General features: G+C 43.9%; 2 protein-coding genes across 2 annotated transcripts in view; both read right to left on the bottom strand.

Annotated features, from left to right (window-relative positions):
* Window positions 1-2,084: 2,084 nt before the first annotated feature.
* Window positions 2,085-5,398, bottom strand: ZDHHC23 (zinc finger DHHC-type palmitoyltransferase 23). Its single transcript, XM_054389539.1, has 4 exons — window positions 5,292-5,398; window positions 4,233-4,940; window positions 3,178-3,345; window positions 2,085-2,352 (listed from the first exon to the last, which is right to left on the bottom strand). Exons 1-4 carry the CDS (start codon window positions 5,396-5,398, stop codon window positions 2,085-2,087), a joined length of 1,251 nt encoding a protein of 416 aa, XP_054245514.1.
* Window positions 5,399-6,804: 1,406 nt separating this feature from the next.
* GRAMD1C (GRAM domain containing 1C) overlaps window positions 6,805-19,851 on the bottom strand; it is a 60,699-nt gene continuing 47,652 nt past the window's right edge. Inside the window, exons 11-19 of the mRNA XM_054384487.1 lie at window positions 17,023-17,169; window positions 16,130-16,248; window positions 14,897-15,039; window positions 13,149-13,252; window positions 12,254-12,433; window positions 10,174-10,231; window positions 9,571-9,681; window positions 8,659-8,764; window positions 6,805-6,961 (exon numbers count right to left, since the gene is read on the bottom strand). Coding sequence (XP_054240462.1) covers window positions 6,884-6,961; window positions 8,659-8,764; window positions 9,571-9,681; window positions 10,174-10,231; window positions 12,254-12,433; window positions 13,149-13,252; window positions 14,897-15,039; window positions 16,130-16,248; window positions 17,023-17,169 — 1,046 coding nt within the window. The 3' untranslated portion in view covers window positions 6,805-6,883. The remainder of the gene's footprint in view (window positions 6,962-8,658; window positions 8,765-9,570; window positions 9,682-10,173; window positions 10,232-12,253; window positions 12,434-13,148; window positions 13,253-14,896; window positions 15,040-16,129; window positions 16,249-17,022; window positions 17,170-19,851) is intronic.

Here is a 19,851-nt window from a genome sequence, read left to right as displayed (position 1 = left end):
CGGAAACATTTACAGATAACTCATGTGAAGGCAAGGTCTTTATGTGACTTTAAACTAGGAGGATCAAGTTCCAAGCTCCAGTCAGAAGGTCAGAGATGAACAGTTACCACAGTCCAGCTGGGTGCCACCTTCTTCATTTTAGGGCCAAGGAAGTGGTCAGAAACCCCTTAGTGTGTTCAGTTCAAAGCAGGACGCAAGAGAGGTGTTGCCTTTACCTCCTTACAAAGGATTGTTCATCAGATAAAAAAAGAAAAGACAAAACAAAGGACACTCAGTAGGTCAGAAACTCTTTCTGCACAGCCACACTGCAAGTGCAGCTGCTTCTTAATTATCTGCTGGTTATAGAAAGTTAGAAAGTGCTTTAAGGAAACCAAAGAATGCAAAGTGGGATGTGGTCTTCACCTTAAACTGGGACACATCATCAAGAGCACAAATACAGCACACCGAATATGGCAGGGATCTCAAGGGAGACCTCCCAACCCTACCTTTTGGCACCACACCATCTGTGCATTCTTCAGAGATAAAGCACAGCAGCGTACAGTGAATTGACATCACTCAGCCAACATCCCCCAGCTGCGAGCCACACACATGGAGTCAGGGACAGGTATGATCTGCACATGCTGCACACACATCTGAAGATGTCACTAGCTAGAACAAAGCTCTTTCCTCTAACTTCTGTGTCTTGGGCCCAACCCCTAACTCTTGTGCTGTTGCTGCAGGCTTTTCCTTTCCAGACAGACCTCTCAGACTACTGCTGGCCAACAACATGTGCAAAGGGTTTAAAACAAAAAACACCACCAACAAAACCCCACCCACAAGACCCAGAAACCATCCCCAGCAAAACCTTGTTATTTCAGCTAAAGCTTAAGTCTGAGCAATAAAACAGTTGCAGGCTCATGTGGAAGAAGGTGAATTCTTGCAGAGCACATTCAACACATTCAGCTGCCAGTGCATCTACCCCCAGATGAGAAAGCCTCGACACATCCTCTCCCTACATGCAGAAACTGAACTGGCTTCCAGGCTTGAGAGAACAGATCACAGTGACTGGGTTGAAAGGAGCCAGGATCACTGTTATTGGCAACACAACCAAGATGCTACCTACCAAAAATCCTGTCAACAGAATTGTCTGCTCTTCCACAGACATCCTCCTCCCATAGAGGAAGAGAGGTAGTTTCCATAAAGCTACAGTAACATCAGCATTTGTTTTCCCCTCAGAGTCCACCGTTAATATGTTGCTCCAAAATATCTCCTTCTTACTTGGTATTACCTGCTGTCTCATGTCACAATCCATAATCAGAGCAGAAATGCTTAGAGGGAGACAAGTCTTCAAACCAGCACAGACCTATCTTTCAGAAAGAATGATGAGATTGAAGATGACAGTGTCTTCTCACCCAGTTGGACAGACAAGGATGGAATAACAACTTTAGGGGTCAAGGGATGAATGGATCTTAAAAAGCCCTACAGGAATGTTGCTCACAAAGGCACTTAATACAAGCACATATACAGCTAGATGGAATAAAAGATAGAAAACAAACCCAAACAACACACCAGAGAGGAGGGTGCTGCTCAGCAGCTGCCTAGATGGATGATTCTAGCCAGGGCTTGGCTTCTGCAGAGGTCCATCTGTTACCAGTATCAAAAGTTCATCCACCTGACATGTCTGGTACCTACATGTGACATTTCAGACAGGGATTCCTTAACTTTTGCAGAAATTGGTGCACACTGAAGTCCAGCAGCAGATTCCTCTTGATGCCAGGGTTTACACCCAACAAAAACCCCAAGTTCTCAAAACCTTGTGCTCTTCTTCCTGCTGAGCTCAGCTGGACAAAGTTTCCCACAATGGAAAAAGGCAGCAGGCTCCTTCTCTCCAGGTTTGTGCATATGGCTTACTGCTTTCTGTATCCTATTGCTGGCTGCCAGCATATGAAGAACCATTCTGCCAGGGAAAGCCTCTAATGTTGTCAGTTACAGGACAGCCAGCCCATGCACTGACCACAAAGGGTGTGGGAGGAGAGAGTGCTAGTGGAAGGGGCCATTCCCCTGCTAAAGAAAGTCAGTCCACGTCATCTGTAGAAAGAGAGGTGTCACACAATGTCCTCAGCAGAGCGCTGTGGAGGAGAAGACCCCAGGCTCAAGAAATGGCCCCAGTTGCATAGGAAACCCCTGTTATACTGGCCAGTGTCTATCACTAACCCACCCAGGAGCCTGCGCCCAGTGTTGTCCCGCAGAGCCAGACGAGCTTCCCTCTCGGTCACGTTGTAGCTGATGTTCAACAGCTGGATAAGGAGGATGTATCCCATGCCAGCTGTTACAATGGCACAGTACCACACACAGGTGAATGACAGAGCAGAGCTGGCAGCAGGGGAAAAGATGGGAAGGAAGCCATTTAGTTTTGGAACAGCTGCTTTAGAATGACTTTCCCTGGTAATCACTATCCTTTCAAATCCCTGTCTACATCTGCCACAGTGATCTCACTTTGCTGCTTTCATCAGATAATCCTTACAGGCTTTCTCAAAATTAAAGCTTCAGGGCTTACTTAATGAGAGATTCTAGTGCTACCAGAGCTACTCTTGCATGCTGCTATTGCGCTACCTCGCTCTTTGCTCTTACTGCTGCAAAGGTACTCAGTCCTTATTTAAGGACACCACAATGCTCACACTTGATAGAGCATGAAATGAAGTACAATGCAAGGTACAGTCACTTGTGCTAGTGTACTCTGGCCATCAGTGGTAGCACCAGTCACTCTCCAAACCAGTGTCCAATGCTTCTCACCACTCTCCATGCCAGACTAAGCAGATAACTCAGAGGGACAGTCACTAGATAAACAGTAAGGAAGAGAGGGAGAAACAGCATATGGATTCCAGACTTCCAGGCTCTTACCTACATCTGGGGCAAATACATTGGAAGTTGTGTCTATACTGGGACACAATAAAGACTTCAAATTCCAGCTCTGCCAATAATCTTTTCTAAATAAATGGTGAGCTCTCTGAAACTCAGACTCCCCACCCTTAGCAAAACCATTGATGCATGCCTGCTTTCCAGAGGTTTTCAGAGAGCATTTTTTGGTCACGTTTGAGAGCAAACAGTACTGGACTAGTGCACAGAGTGAGGAACAGGAGCTAAGTTGCCTGACCAAGCCCATTCCCACCCCAACTCTGTCCCAGACAGACATCTCACCTGTAGTCAGAATAGGCCCCAGGGCAGTAGAACAATGCCACAAATGGAGTTCGGCCCCTACAGATGGTATGCAGGGTCAGCGTAATCCCATACACTGCAGTGAGCATGAAGAAGGAGAGGGCAAGGATGAATGCTTGGTGGTTCTGCTCCCCTACACAGCTGTTAATCCTCCAAAAGGAAAAGAGAGATTACTTTGCTTAAAAAGAAAAGCTGGCTTCTCTTTCCTCCTTCCTTCCCCAGAACCCAATTTCCAAGGCGCTTACATACAACACAAGCTAATAACTTTGAAAAGCGTTCAAAAGAACCTGTATAGCTTTTTATAGAAAGGTTATAGGCACAAGTCAAAAAACCAGGAGAGTAATGGCAGTAGGCTGTTTACCTCAAACTTTTACTAAGCATGTAGATCATAGAATTATAGAATGGTAGGGGCTGGAGGGGACTTCTACAGATAATCTAGTCCAACCCTACTGCCAAAGCAGGATCAGCTAGGACAGGTCATACAGAAATGCGTCCAGGCAGGTTTGGAAAGTCTCCAGAGAAGAAGACTCCACAACCTCTTTGGGCAGCCTGTTCCAGTGCTCCAGCACCCTCATAGTGAAGGATATTTCCTCATGTACTGCTGAGACATCTAGAACCTACTGTTCCTTGGTTCCAGTACTGCATGCACCCAGGCAGCTTTAGCCTCCCTTGCCCGAGAGTACTAATGCAAGTTAACTAACTGCAGGATTGCTAGCTAATGCTCCACAGAACAAGCTTAAACACAAAACAAAAATAACAAAACACCAAAAACACACATACACAAAAACCCACCCAGATGAAAGCCAGTAGAGAACCAAAAGGCAATTCTTAACTAACAACGTAGAAGTAAGGTCAACCTGTTTACAATGGGTTGTCCAAATGGTTCTTTAGTATAAATTTACTATTTTAGAGAACATAACCAGGTCTTGCACATAACAACAGTAACCCCATTTGATAGGGAATATAAAAAAAAGAAATTAAAAAGCAGAAAAAAGAGAGAAAACAAACACACGTAGTCACAGCAATGCAAAACCTACCAGACACAGTGATGGTCCAGTCTCCTCACACACCTGCCGCAGAGCCGGCAGTGCCCCGCTCGTGCTGGCTTGACTAGCTGGCATTTAGTGCACCAGTCTTTTTTCACACCTTCTGGCTCCTCAGCTGACGTCCTGGAATAGCCTTTGGCCTCCCCATTCACAGCACGGCTACTGGCAGCTGCTGACGTGGTGACACTATGTAGCCCATTGGAGCTCCCTTTAACACTCTTTTTGCACTCAGGCAGACCCTGGTGCAACGCCCTCTTACTGCTTGATAAGATGGGAAGGTAGCCGGGATCCTTCTTGGCTCGAGACAAGGCTGCAAGCATAAGAATTAACCCACATGTGAGAGCAACCACTTGGGAATACCCCACATGGCCTCGGGGAACCACTTCCTGCAGAAACACGTAGTACATGTAGCCTAAAGAGAAGAGCCCCAGGCTCAAGAAGAAGAGGGTCCGTTCCTTCCTCTTGTGAGTCAGGTAATAGTACCACAGCATCACTACGGGCAGAGATGTCAAGATGAGGAGCCCCAGCAGGAAGTGCAGAGCAGCAACGTGGAGGAAGACAGGCAACAGAACCAGAGGCGGCACGAGGCTGATATTGATCTTCACAGCCCCTGCGAACCAAGGGACCCGCACCCGGTCCGCCACGGTGTCCACAATTCTTTCCAGAGTTCCCGGGGACAAGGATTTGCCCGTTAGCCACCTGTTAGGGAGGAAGCGCAGACGCCGGCTAACAGACGTAGCCGTGAACTTGAGGCCCTTTCCTCTGCCACGTCCCACTCCGAGGCTCCCAGCCCGGCCCTCGCTCGCCTCCCCCTTCTCTCTCTCCCATCAAGTTTCCTCAAGGAGCGGGACGCAGCTCCCCGAACCTCAGGGCGGCAGCCCTGCGCGGGGTACCGGCAGCCCCCAAAGCTTCCCGCCAGGAGAGGGGAGACCCAGAGCCTCGCGGATCGCCTCTGGGAGCGAGGGGTGTCTCTCAGCCAGACCGCTCTCCACCTAGGGAACGGGGAAGAGCCCAGCGGGTCGGTGGTCGCATCGCCCGTAGTGTCGTTACCTCTCGCAGCCCTCGTCCAGGTCCTGGCAGTCGCAGCAGCACGCCGCCAGGTGGTTCCTCTCGCCCCTCCGGTCCACGTACTCGCAGCAACACAGCGGCTCCTCCATCGCCGGCCGCCCCGCCGCGCCCTTCCTCGTAACCTTTCCCTCACAGCCGCCGCCGGGGCCAGGGAGGCGGCTCGAGGCGGCTCGCAACGGCCGCGCCGCCGCGGCAGCCGCCCCGCCCCGCCCCCTCCCCGCCGCAGGTGCCTCGCGCCCGCCACCGCCTCCTCCACAGCTGCCCCGCCCTCCCGGCGGCGCACGGCCGCCATTGGCCTCCCCTGCCTGCCCGCCTCGCCCGAAGGCGGAGGTGTGCGGTTTAGGGGGCTGCGAGAGACCCCCCCACGCGTCCCGGGCCCATCCACCTGACGGCCCAGCTGCCCAATGCCGGCCCGGCAGGGGCGGGGCGGACCGTGACGCGAGGGCACCTGGCTTAAAGGGACAGTGCAACAGGTGGGAGGGCATCGCGGAGGACCGCTGCCACCACCACCCCACTGCCTGCGGCAGGGGCGCGGTCTCAGCCTAGCCTCGCCTGCCCGCCGACCGGAGAAACAGGAGCGAGCGGCTCTGCTGCTCCCTGGGGCTGGACACGCATGTCTGGGAAAGTTTCCCACAGCGCACTGGAATCTGCGTCGTGGAGGGTTTCGGCCCAGGACACTGCATTTTAGAACTCAGGCACCGACCCCCGGACCCCCTAACCTTAGCACTGCAGGGCACACTGAGTACCACCTCCCAGCCCATGCTGCCCCACAATCACAGTCCTGAGCCCAAAGGGATGTTGACGCTTCCCTTCCTTTTACTTTTTATTTCTGTCTTATCTTCCTTCTCTCAACCTTTTTAGAAACAGCTTAACGCCAGAAGATACGGTTTCATCATCAGTGGGTACACCATGCTGAAGAACTGAAGAGCAGCCCTTGACGGAGGGAAAACACTGAGGGCTGAAATTTCTCTGGGAGAGTGAGAAACATATGGCAGAAAACAGGCTGCCAAAGCTCACAGCATGTGAAAGATTAACCAAAGAGGTATCAAACATTTTCCTGTTTAATTAATCTTTTAAATAGTCATACTTCAAAATGGTGACTTGTTTTACAAGATCCCCATGGCTAAAAAAAGCATCCTGTGGCAATGAAACCACTACCTGTTCTTTTTCTCTAAAATGCTCTTCACTGATGGTCATTTAAGATGACATAAAAAGCTGCAATTCCATTAAAGACAAGCCCGGATCTCTGCTGAGGGTGGTTTTCCCCTCCTCCAAAACTCTCAGATCTGTTATCCAGCTGTACAGCTGCCCCCACTCACTTATCACAGGACTGGAAAGCTCTGCGCTGTTTGTAAGCGAGACTCTCCCCATAATACAGGCCTGTCAGGAGAGACATCACCAGGCTATAGGAATGCAGAACCCAACTTACTTCTTCCAGAAACCTTTATTCCGTCAAGCTTTTGAGCCAAACAGTAAGGAGTCCAAAAGGTGACAGTTAAAAATCCCTACCCCTCAAGTCTTCTCACACACACATCTGTTCTTCCAGCATCTCAAATGGGAAGCTCACGTGGGTATTAACTCTCAGTCTTGCTGCTCTGTGTCCTGTTCAAGTGGTCAAAGCTTCTTTGGAGCATAGAAAGGGAGATCTTCAGCTGTGAAGATACAACCATCGTATCCCTCCAGTTATTTTAGTCTCCTGCATGAGCGAGTGGTATTAGGAAAATAATATCTCCCTCCTCTTATTTTAAGGAATTCATGCAATTTCCTCCTTGTTTCTGTAATCAGTTGCTTTCCTGTGCTCTCCTAACAGCTATACTGTGTGCAGTTTAGAATATTTTCAGTATGATAAAGCCTTAACACCTCACCAGACAACAGTGCAAAAGATAAACCACCCCACTCATTTTTAGTCATAGTTCATGTTCTTAGCAAATACCCTAAGGAATATGGCAGCAAAGCAGAAGATTTTTTTTTTTTTAATACCTGGCCCTCCCAGGGCATTTTGGTGCACAAAATGTGTTTGAATTATTCACAACCCTCAGAAAACACAAAATAACAGGCACTAAGATGTGTCATGACTCTCAGACAAAAGTGTTACTTGGGATAAAAAAGGTGGCTGAATTCTCACTTTTGTTTTTTGTTTTTAAAGGCTTTTTTTGTTGGGTTTTGTTTTGACACTGTTCAAAAAGCAGTTTATCACTTCAGAATTAGGAGTTGCTTGGGTAGTAAGCAGAGAAAAGGAAAAGCGCATGGAAACAACTAAATTAATTTTTGAGGTAAAATTTCCAACACTCAGAAGATTTTTCAAACTGCGATCAAAATGGTTAATAGATTAACAGCAATTCTGTGTGCAGAGGAACCCCTGGAAAAGGAATATAAAAAATGGCTTCTTTCTACACCCTTTTAGTGTGTGGGAGAACACAGAGCAAACTAGTGATGGATAGAGGTACATGTGAACTCCCCCACAGCTTTCCTAATCTAATAATTTCTTCTGTCACTTTTTAAGATTTAATAAAAGAATTTAAAAACCAGAACATTCATAGGCTGTATGTAAAAAAAAAAAAAAAAAAAAAAACACAAACAACCACGCAACACCCCCCTCACAAAAACCCCACCAAAAAACCCAACAAAGTATGAATTTACTGTCGTTCACTTACTGAGTTGAAATTTCAAGCCTAAGCGTTTAGCAGTCCTGGACTTCAGGATCAGACAGATAACATTGTACAACTTCATTTCTTAGAGTTTTGTAGCATTTAAGAGCCTGGAAGTGTAAACTACTGAGAAGGCAGATTGACTTAATAGCTATGGAGCCTCTCAGAAATGTATGGTCTGTCGGTTTTTATTTTTCTCTGGAGATTAGATGTCCCTTTGATATCAAGGCTAAGTGAAGCTCTCACTAATATGTGGTAGAGTAGTAGGGAGCAACAGCTGGGCTAAGCCTGAATGAAGAAACCCCATCATGAGGTGTGCAAATGCTTATCACTGTTTTGAGTCTTAGAAAAAAGGATCTGTTCCAAATTACTCTTTGTTGTGTCATCAATCCAGGCTTAAGAAAACTGCGATGATTATTTAACCTTATTAAAAAAAAAAAAAAAAAACAACACACACACACACACCCCCCCAAATACACACCCACCCAAAACATCAGAAACATGAGCACTGCCTATTGTACCAAATTAAATCTTAGGAACAAAAAAAAAAAAAAAAAAAAAAAAACGAAGCAGACCAAGGAATCATGAAAGCTTTAGCTGACACCAGGTGACATCAAACAAAAGCTATAGTGGCATAGAGGAGAACATTTGAGTTGCTGAGAAACAAGAATATTACCAGGAAAATTGACTAGCAGACCTACCTGCTCAAGCATTTCAATTGAGTCTCTTAAAACTCCCTTCACATGTTTAACCTGTTCCTTATCATATTGAGGGATCTCCTCTTTTGATACCATTTCTGGGGACATGCTGAAAGATATTAAGATTGTGGTTAGATCAGAAACACAAAACAAACACCTCCATGACTTTCTAAAAGCAGCTGCTCTCTGCCACCATTTGCTCTGCCATTGCTAAAAGCATCCTTTTCCAAAAGCCACATAAAAAATTTCAATACCTGCTGCCTTGAAGATACTGCCCCAGAAAACAGTCACCAAGAACAAATATGTTTGCATTTTGTCTACCATGTTAAGTTCTCACATTTCAGATGCCAAGACCCTTCTCATAAAGAAAATTACTCTACTCAGTTCTGAGACGATCACTACAGGAGTTCACCACACTGCTTCCATACTCAAGATCAGGTTATGCTTTTTTAACCTGTTTGCCAACACTCAAGAGAGGAAGCGGCATCTCAGCCTCTTCCATGTGTCTGAACACAAAAGCCACCAAACACATAAATCTGAGTGGCACATATTTAGCAGGAGACTTGTAAGAAGAGGCTAAAAAGCTAAATGACTGTTTACCATTACATTTGAGATCATGCTGGTTCACAAGAATAAGTCAACACTGGTCTGTGATCAGCAGCACTATGATACTCACAGAAGATGAGTCACAGCAGGGTGACATATGCAAGCTAAGCTCAACACTACCCCAAAACCCAGCTTGTCAAAGAAGTTTATTACTGAAGATGCAGTCACTGGACATCACTATAGATTACAGAAAAGCAACAAGCCTCAGCAGCTTTTGAAAACTTAACATTGTTCAAAATTTGTTTCTTTAGATGAGATTCTCATGTAAGCTGAGGAAGAAAGAAATCAAAGTTTGTGAATTCAACTTACTTGAAAGAGCTTTCTTCCTGAAGCTGCACATGATAGAGGGACTGAGCTGCATGCTCTATCTTTGATAGTTTGAGAAACAGGGTTATATTCAGCAAGACCAAGAGCAGCAAACTGTAGAGAAAAGAGAATAAAATCCTGTAGCAATCTGAGTCAATGCTACAAAAACAAGATCTTGGCTAAAAACAGCCAAGAATAGAATTCTGGGAGGAAAAAAAATGGTATGGGGCATCACAATACCAAAAATAAGTTTCTATTCAAACAATTCTTAGCAGTTAGCATTAAGCTGTGTAATAGCAACCAACAGGAACAACAACAGTGTGTCCTCTTGGTACTTTGAAAAATAGGAATTAATAAATTCTAGAATTTTTCCATGGGATCATACCTAACTAAACCTACAAGGTAGACTAGTTTGGCAAGGTAGCATTTTCATTCCATATGACACTTCTTAATTCATTCCCCTCCTATACCTAAGTATTCCATTCAAGTTGGGTCAGGACTTGTGATGCTACATATAACAGTAACATGCAAGTGGGGTACCGACAAATACAGATAAGCAAAAATGAGCTTGAGTCAAGCCGCATTTAAATGCAAAGGAGTACTTACAAGACACTCATTACTATAATGATGGTGGTGGTCCTACTTACAGCATCTCTTTTCCTTCCTATAGGGCAGGGAAGAGAAGTAGGTTAAAAAGCACTGAAAAACATTCCTCAAGGATGCCTGCAGATACATGTCAGTACCCAGCATTTCACACAGACTATCTCAACAGCTTCCAAGAAAAAAAAATATATAGCAGATATGGACATACAGGATCACCTCCAACATTCAAATTAAATTTTTGCAGTCATCTCAGAGCAGTCACCTGGACAGGCTCTTCCACTAGGAAGAGCATTCCCCCCACCCTAGTATACTGGGGAGAGTTAAACATGTTAAACCTAGATAGCCTGAGAAGGCTGCAGTCCATCAATTACTAATACTCAATTAGCACAGACACTGCTAGCAACACACAAGCTTCTGCAAAGTGGCTCTCTTATGTTTGTTCTCCTGCCCACATTAGTCTTTTTGACAAGTGTCAATCCTGTAACTTGTCCCATCCTTACTAGCTTGATTTATATATTGGCCTGAAGATTGCCTTTTGAACGACCATCTGCTAGTCATCAGGGAACAAGGTCCACATAGTACTGTGGGAGAGGAAATGCATGTCCTTTCCAAACCGAGCAGCAATCACCTATCACTGGGGTCAGGCTGATTTTTAAACAAATACCTGCTTTCCTAAAACAGTGCCTTGCATTCACACTTCCTTCTCTGAACAAAGGGCATACAGGAAAGCTGTAGCATGTACTGAGGCAGAATCACATAAAACATCCAGTTGGAAGAGACCTCAAGGATCATCCAGTCCAACCAATGACCCAGTGCTGAAGGATCAACACTAAACCATGTGCCTAAGCAGCAGGTCCACATGCTGCTTAAACACCTCCAGGGATGGTGACTCCACTGCTGCCCCATGCAGAACATTCCAATGTTGGATAAACCTCTCTGTGAAGAAATATTTCCTAGCATGCAGCCTGAACCTCCCCTGGCACAGCCTGAAACCATTTCCTTTAATCCTGTTGCTTGACACCAAGGAGAAGAGTCTGGCCCCCTCCTCGATCCAACCTCCCTTCAGGTAGTTGTAGAGAGCCATGAGGTCTCCCCTCAGCCCCCTCTCCTCCAGACTGAGCAAGCCCAGCTCCCTCAGACACTCCTCAGAGGCCATGTGCTCTAGACCCTTCACCAGCCTCATCGCCCTTCTCTGAACACACTCCAGCACCTCAATGTCCCTCTTATAGTGAGGGGCTCAGAACTGAATGCACTACTTGAGATGTGGCCTCATCACTGCAGAGTACAGTGGGACACACTCACCTAAAAAGATAAGACAGCATTAGCAGAATTAGGTAAATCAGGAAGCCATCTCAGTTAGAGTCCATTATATATGTTGTTGATGCAAATTTTCTCTCAATACTATACTCAGTGCTGTCTCCCACTCTAGGAAAAGGCACTTGCTTCTACCTTCAGTGCTTACATTTGTATTCTGAAAGCCAGCATTCTCTAGTACTCATTGGTGCACAGATGTTCCTCATCTCTGTAGATATAGCTAATAGTGTATAAACTAGTGGCCAAGTCTGTCATACCCAGGGGCTGTGGGACTGCAAGAAATGCTTCAGTGACCCAGAAATTACATAAACAAAGGAATTAGACCCCTTAACACAAAAAGCCCCACAAACAAGATGATAGGGCCAAGAGGTGAGTGATAAAGCTTAATCAACTCATGACTTGTCTGTGCAGTTATTTGAATAAAGCAATTTTTCAGGAACTTTACAAAAGTCAGGTTAAAAGTTTCTTTCTGATCCCATCTCATATTCAATCCTACATAGGTATAGTGCAGCATTTTAGTTTTTGGTTGGGTTTTGTTTGTTTTAGGAGCTGAGGTTAGGTTTAATTTCATGACATACTCAACATAAACATTACTGTACACACTCTAAATTTATTTTATGCAAGCCCGAACCATAAAGCATTTGCTATCACACCAAGTACGTAAAGACAGTAAGAATAACATACATGCAAGTGTCACTCTTGCACTATTTTAGAAGTTAAGCTTTCTTGAACATACCTTTTGGAAAACACTTGATATAAAAATTCCTACCTATTATGCTGCCCTGAGACACTACTCCCATGTCACCAGCAGAGTGCTGGGAAGTGCGTTTGGGAAGCGATTCTGCCAGACTCCGGTGTAAAGTGCGTCGCCTTCGTCTCAGGGCTACTAATTTTCCAGAGTCTTCTATGGACTGATTGATTGCATACTCCTCCAGTAGGAGATCTGATTCTGCAGTACAAAAAACAAACAAAAAAAACCCCACAAAACCACAAATAAACCCGAGGTTACTGAGCTCTCATAAGGAAAGCTGAAAAGCCTAGCACCAGTGAGTTAAATTCTGAGATATGGAGGCTGGCAGTGAGAAGAGTAAGTGCACCTTCTAGTAAGTGAACTTGAAGTTGCTAATTGACAAACACATCTTGACCTGTACTACCTGTCCTATTTGCTAGAGGGCACTTTGTACACTTTTCAGATATGGTGTACATTCAGCCTATGAAGGATTGTTTAATGACATGTTAGACAGCAGTTAGGGGAGCACTTCAAGACCCTGTTAGACTGAGACTAGTAATTGTGTTAGACTGTGAGCCTGCAGCCGTGACTGGCCAGGCTGTTAACAGGCATAGCCAGAGAGCTTGCCAAGTCCTACTGCCTCTCTTCTCATTCCCACACCAAGGAAATTAAAGATAGGCACATGCAGTTGAAACTAACAGTTCTCCTGCTTCTTCTCATGTTTCCTTCAGAAAGCAGCTCCTTGTTAGCATTAAGCTACAAGACTTCTTTTACACTCTGGAATTGGCAGATATATTAATGGCAGGACTTCCAGATTCCTTTGGTGCTGCCTTCTTTTCAAACCGTTCTTTAAAGGAATCCATTTTGACAGATATGAAAACGTGCATAGGAAAGATAGCCTCCTTACTCCAGCACAAAGAAGAAAATGCCTCACCAAGTTGTTTGAAGTTTTCCTGTATTCCTCCCCAGGTATTCTTCTCAATTACAGACTTGACAAGGCCCCAAGGCTGTTTTCTGTACTTCACTTCTGCAGAAACCCTAATAAACAGAACACAATAGTGAAAGAGTGCTCTCCTGGGTAGCAGAGACTTCCATAATCTGAAATACCAACTGGAACTGCCTTAGCTTTCCACCTGGGAAGCACTTACACTAAATCAAGGTAAAAGACAGATAGCAGTAAAGAAAGCACACCTAGCCCAAGCCTTAGGAGATCTCAATGACCAAATTATGGGAAACAATCTTCAAGTGTTTTCCTTCAGACTCAGACTAGCAAGGAATTTGTCTTTTCTGAAGTATTCTCATTTCAACATATGTTAAAACTGGCTTTAGGCTTTCAGATCATGCAGTTCTGCTTTCTACTCTGTATGTGTACATGTGATGTAAAAATGGACACTACAATGGTATCAGGTGAAATTTATTAGCACCGCCCATCCACGAAGTGCTCAGATCCTATTTCAAATAGACAAGAATTAAAATTTCTCTCTATGAGCAAAACAGAGGGGAAGTGACATTCTGGCCTTGTATTCCCCAGATCAAACTGATCAACAATGCTTCCAGAATAGAAATTACTTGGTGTAGAATCCTTCAGAGGATAATAACTGAATCAATTTCAAATCTTTTCATAAAGTCACAGATTTATCCTTTTGTCCTTTAAGTCACAGAACTTGGTGACTAAGTCAAGAACAACCACCATACCAGAATACACTTTTTTCCACTGTTTCCAAATAACAATCCAAATTAATCTAAGTGCATGGTGTTTCTAGGCTAACAAACCAACATTTTTCAAATAGTTTTGGAGCCATTTTAAACACAAATGAACACTACCATGCACCTTCTGCTCTGTGCACCATATTGAAACCTAGGGCTTTTGCTCTTACCCTACAGTTGCCAGGTGTCTCAAATAAAACAAATATAGCCCTCCAAGAGGAAGAATGACTCAAAAAAAAAACCCACCCCAATAAAACCTCCAATCATCCAGAACAATTGTTCAAGGACCTTCCTTCACTTCTCCCAGTAGAGAGGAAGTCTTCAGCACTTTTACAGTCTGAGACAAACCAAAATAAAATCCAGGTTTGTTTATCTTTCCTGGGTACTGATGAAGATCTTACTAAAGACAGCACAAAACCTACCAAGGATTACATAGCCAGAAAGTCAAACAAATGCACCAACATGAAACTTGGTAACTTCAGGCATTTTTGACAAACTGAAAGTGAAGCGTATTTTAAGACTCCTCTATCTAGGTGAAGTTAAATAATGAAATCTGATTCACATGAGTACCCCCTCTGCAAAAGCAGGTATGTTTCATCTTCCCTGTAACTTCCCGTGAAATCATCCTCCTCTTCAAGAACATCTGGGAAACTTTGTAACAAAGCACCTCCTGTACCACAGCAGGCAGTTCCAGCTTATCTACTGCTACAGCGGCACTCAAAAACGCAAGGCTGGTCAGAACCCAGTTCCATCTTGGAGATAAGTTCTGTATCTTGTAGAGTCAACATAAGAGCTCATTTCTTACTGAATTAGTGAGATCTAAATACAGCAAAGCCTATGACAAGAAATAAACAATGCTGAAAAATCAAAAGAGATCCCCAAGTTCAAGAAAAAATGACCTTCTCTCTGCTTCAACTGCTAGCATACATGCCTTGGCTTCTCCCCTCTCCCACTGTGCACCAGCCCCAGGCTCACCGTAACCGACACTTGTGACTGGAGGTGCGGCTGATGTAGTATCTGTTCACAGTATAGAAATAATCGTGGTAGGGGACATCATGGGTCAGTATCTCAGCATCCACCTGGTAAGACTGACCTTTCTGGCTCTGCTTATGCAGGATCTACCACAAAAGAAAACACAAACATTCATTACACCCGATTTGTTGGCTGTTTGTTTTGGGGTTTTGTTTTCTTTCTGCCTGAGTCCCTACAGCTAGATCAATCAACTCCAAGTGAACTAGAGCAAGGACAAAGCCTGGACAACCACAATAAATGCACATTAAGAATTGCAAGGAGAGATGGGGTGGGGAAAGAGATGATGTCTCTCACTACAGTCAACACAAGCCACAGCAGTACTTCTCCATTGCCATGTCAAATACCAGATGCAAAGCTGGCCACTAACTCACAACCACAGCTCTTGTTTAAGGATGACCTATGAAACCTTTCCCAAATCAGAAACACAAAACAGTTGAGATTGGAAGGCACCTCTGGTGGTCATCTTGTGCAAGAACTCTGCTGAAGGAGGGAAACATCTACAGCTGGTTGCCCAAGACCATGCCCAGATGGCTTTCCAAAACCCCCAAGGAAGGGGACACCACAGTCTCTGCAAACAACCTGTTCCAGTGCTCTATCACCTTCACAGTAAAAAAAGAAAAAAAAAAAGTTTCCTGATGTTCAGAGGGAACCACTGTGTTTCAGTTTGTGTCCAACTGATCCTGTCACTGGAAACCATTGAAAGAGGTGCCCTTCTTTGTACCCCTCCCTTCAGCTACTTATATTCATATTAAGATCCTCTCTGAGCATTCTCTTCACCAAGGTCAAGAGTCCCAGCTCTCAGCTGTTTCTCATACAAGGTGCTTCAGTCCCTTAATCATCTTAGTGCCCCTTTCCTGGACTCTGTCTCATACTGGGAAGCCCAGAAGTGGACACCAAAAGCATTTTATTGCATCTTTTCACCCCCTCTATTTGTAAGAGATGTTAATTACTTTTCCCCCCAGACTTTGTGGGAGACGTTTACAGCCATTTTTAAATGGTAGACAGCATAGAAAGCCTCTCTGATTTCATCAGCATTTGCTCACTAACAGTGAGAGGGGCAGCAAGTTACCTTGAGAGGTAATACATTTAAACTGTAAATCCACACTAGTCAGATCCCTGCCAGATCACAGAGCTGACCTGGCTTTAAAGGGCACCAGACACACACACACAGAGTACCTGCTTTTCAGTTGCAGTTGTGAACTTCCCACAAAGTGGATTGTTAATTGTTACAGTGTAAGTCAAAGTTCTCAGCTGATTGCCACTGGAATCTCTGTTCCAAGGGGTCGATACAGCATCTAGATGAGAAATTATGCAAAAGCTCACATTCAGATTACCTAGAAGGCATTATTTCTGCCTTTTCATAACAGATTAAGAACAGCAATGGGGAGAGACAGAAAACTGCTTCTAAATGGCTGGAATATTTGCAGGAAGAGGGAAAATAGCAGTACACATATGAGCAAAGGTGAGCTGCCAAGTAGCTGAATTTGAGTCTACCAGAAAAGACAATGGAGCAAGCAAATAAATGAAAATGTTGTTTCCCATCTACTTAAAAGTTGAATAGATTCACTTAGCATTATCAAAAGCTTCTGCCACTTTGCCTTCCAAGTTGACATTGAATAAATATAATTTTTTACTTAATTTTCTGTCCTTACAATCTCAGTGAATACAATTTACTCATGCAGAAAATTAAAGCCTGTGAGTATCATTTAGGAGGATGCAATGATTTTGCCTGTGTGCCAACTATACACAGTTCACTATTCCTGGGACACAAGATAACCAGAAATACCCCAGAGAATGCATCAATTTAATAGCAGACCCAAAATTCAGGCATTAAGGTGCAGTTTTGTGCTGCACTGAAATGAGGTTTTTACTCCAAAATGTGACGGACCTACAGAAACAATAGGCTAGCTTTAAATATATTCTCTCATAGTGGAAGTCTGAAGTTTCAAAATTATTTTAAAGCAAGAAGAACCTTAATTACCTTAAAATTCAACTTAGCCCTATAACACTTCTCAGAAGCTGAAATTTTCAGGATAATTTGCAACACAGAAAGGAGAAGAGTATATTACCAACTATACTCCTGGAACTGAGAAACCTCTGCATGAAGTGAGAATTGGTGAACAGGATTTCAAACATCTTCTCTGCAGTGATGTGATAAACTCTGTTTATAAAAAGTCTCCCATAGAGATCATTCTCAGAGGCAGTCTCCTTCGCTGCTAAGGGAAGGCAGAGAGATCTGGTTAAAAAAAGAACAGTGTTATGAAGAAATTTTCTAATAATCTAAGCTTTATTACAACTTGAATCCTTCCCAAACTTGCATTCAGTATTTGTTCTGTCTCAGAAACCCCCTTGGTGATAGCACCACATGATTTGGTAGGTAGGTTGTCTTCAGAAGCAAAGTCCAAAGTTGATTTTCAAACATGCCTGTCATCTCCCTGTGCAAACAAATTGGTAGATCAACATCAAAGTCTCAACCCTTCAGTTTTGCTTGAGTAAGCTACTAAACCTATAGGAAACATTGGGGAAGACAAAAATTTAGCATAACTTTCTGCAAATGTGAGCACTTATTGTACAAAGGACATATACACAGCAAGTAGGACAGCACTTCTTTCCTGTGGCTAGTTTCAGAATTTTGCTTTTAACATCTGTAACACTGGTAGTGTCCACAGTTGAAGAGACCAGGTAAATGTTGCTCCCTCCATACCTATAAGAAGAAATGGCAAGAGATGGATACCCTGTTGTGTTTTGCAGTTCTGAAAAAGATGCTAATTGCCACCTCCTACTTCAAAACCACCAACAAACATCCCAGTGACGTTTTGTGGCTGTAGCACTGATCTTTGCTATTTCTGCTCTTGTTGGTTGCTGGCATGACTCAGCTTTGCAGTTGTTTCAGGCAGTCTTGCAAGGGATAAGGGACGGACTTATAATCCTGGAGGACAAGCAGTTTCGTATGCCAACCCCAACTCAATCTGCTTATGCTTTAGCAACAAGTCCATTGTAAGCTATAATTACCGAAACCAACCGACCAACACACCCAATGCTCTTACACATTACTAAAAGAAAAATAAAAAGAAAGAAAAAAAAAAGGGGGGAAAAAACACCCTGAAAGCAAATCTTGCAGAAGCAAGACAGAAGTGACCATTCAACTGATCCAAATGAATGCTCAGTTAGCAAAGGTCAGTGCCAGCCACCAATGCAAAGGTAGCCTGCATATCAAGCCATAGTTCACAAGCTGCCCATAGGCTAAGGTTACAGCACTTAAAACTGCTTGGTAGCAGTCAGTATGGGTAAATGCAAATGCAGCAACTCAACACCACCACAATCCCCAACAAAATCCGACTCTGACTCTAAGCAGGCTTTCTCTTAAGTGCTGCTTTTGGCCTCCTCAAAGTCCCTGTCACACATCTGCCTCCAAAGTGACCTAAATCAGGTTTCAGTGCAGGACCCCAGAGCTGAAGAATGAGTGCCACATTTTTGTGCTTGCACAAGAAGTCAACTTCCTTCCCACACCATGTTCTACTTACACAGCTGTGATTCTACACAATTACGAGGTAGGACAGAGCAAACATACATTTTAGGAGGTCTATTTACCCAGCCAATACGCAATCATTACATGCTAGAATGTAGATTCTGCTGTGCTGACACATTGTGGGAACCCAGAAATTCAGCCTGGGTTTTCCGCTTGTGCCCACTGTTATTTTCCTGATAGCTGAACCCAATTTCAGCAAAATGCAGTCCAGGGGAACCATGAAGTCTGACCTCAGCTAACAAGTCCTCAACATTACAGATCTCTCCTTTCAGAGCGCACTCCCCAACTCCTCTCACCAGGAGACAGGAAGCTTCAGATATTGATGCTGACATCCCCTTTGCCTACTGTGCATTAGTTAACACAGATGGTGTCAGATACCAGGTAATTCAAACCTAGTTACTCTGGTTGAGTCTTACTCAGCTGGAGCTTGACACATGCAAGGAATCTGCTACCACCAAAAAAAAAAAAATTAAAAAAATTAAAGACCCAGACATAATCAAGTCACTGTGCATGAAATAAGCTTTGACAGCTGTTTGCATATATCTTAACAAACAAAAGATAGTACAAGTTACCTTTGCCCCAGTGAGGCTTAACTAAAGGACACAACCTTTACATTCACCTGAGATGCCTGAGGACAGATTCTATGTTTCTGCTGATGCAAGGTAATTCAGTAAGCCACAGCAACTTATGATATTCACAAACTCCATGCATTATTATTACCTTTGCAAACTTTGCTTCTGAGATATTTTACTCTTCAAACATAGCTTGTTCTTGTACTGAGCCTTAAGCAAAAGCATCCATGGGTCTATATGAAATTCCCTATTAGCTGATTTTCTTAGACTATTCCTATTCAATCATGTCTCTCATGATTAAATATTCAATGAAATTACAAGTGCATTAGAGTATCTACTGAGAAACATATTTTTACTTACAAGGCCTCCCAGCTCTTGGACCAAGGAAACAAACATCCTTTTTTTTTTTTTAAATCACACAAAGCAGTATTTTCAGAAAACCCAAGCTGACACTGGGCTGATATACTATGCTATTTCAGGTTATGGGATTCTAACAGGAAAGTTCTGCTAGGAAATATTTCAGATGACAGGTCTAGAAGGAGCATGTATATACGGATAATGCTGAGTTTCACATTTCTGAAAACAAATTGCTGCATGCACCAAGAGCATGACAAGCTTCAAGCCACTTCCACCTGAACTTCTCACAGTTGATCTGTAGAAATCCTAGATGAAGCAGTGAGCAGAAGCAGTACCATGGCAAAGACTAAGTGTACAGTTTCATGCTTGCAATTTGAACAGAATAGAAAGCTTTAACCACTTGCCTCTGCTACAAATATTCATGTTTGTCTGTGTGGTTT

The sequence above is a fragment of the Indicator indicator genome, chromosome 1 (assembly GCF_027791375.1).
Source record: "Indicator indicator isolate 239-I01 chromosome 1, UM_Iind_1.1, whole genome shotgun sequence".
Lineage (NCBI taxonomy): Eukaryota > Metazoa > Chordata > Aves > Piciformes > Indicatoridae > Indicator > Indicator indicator.
This window is presented reverse-complemented; position numbering and strand designations above follow the sequence as displayed.

Bases quoted from the DNA above. Each gene is read 5' to 3' on its own strand.
- ZDHHC23 (XM_054389539.1), bottom strand. From the start codon at position 5,398: ATGGAGGAGCCGCTGTGTTGCTGCGAGTACGTGGACCGGAGGGGCGAG. The intron at 3,346-4,232 runs GTAGGTTTTGCA...TTCCTTTTGGAG, and splicing joins CTGGACCATCACTGTGTCTG to GATTAACAGCTGTGTAGGGG. The intron at 2,353-3,177 runs GTGAGATGTCTG...CCCTGCTGCCAG, and splicing joins GGGGCCTATTCTGACTACAG to CTCTGCTCTGTCATTCACCT.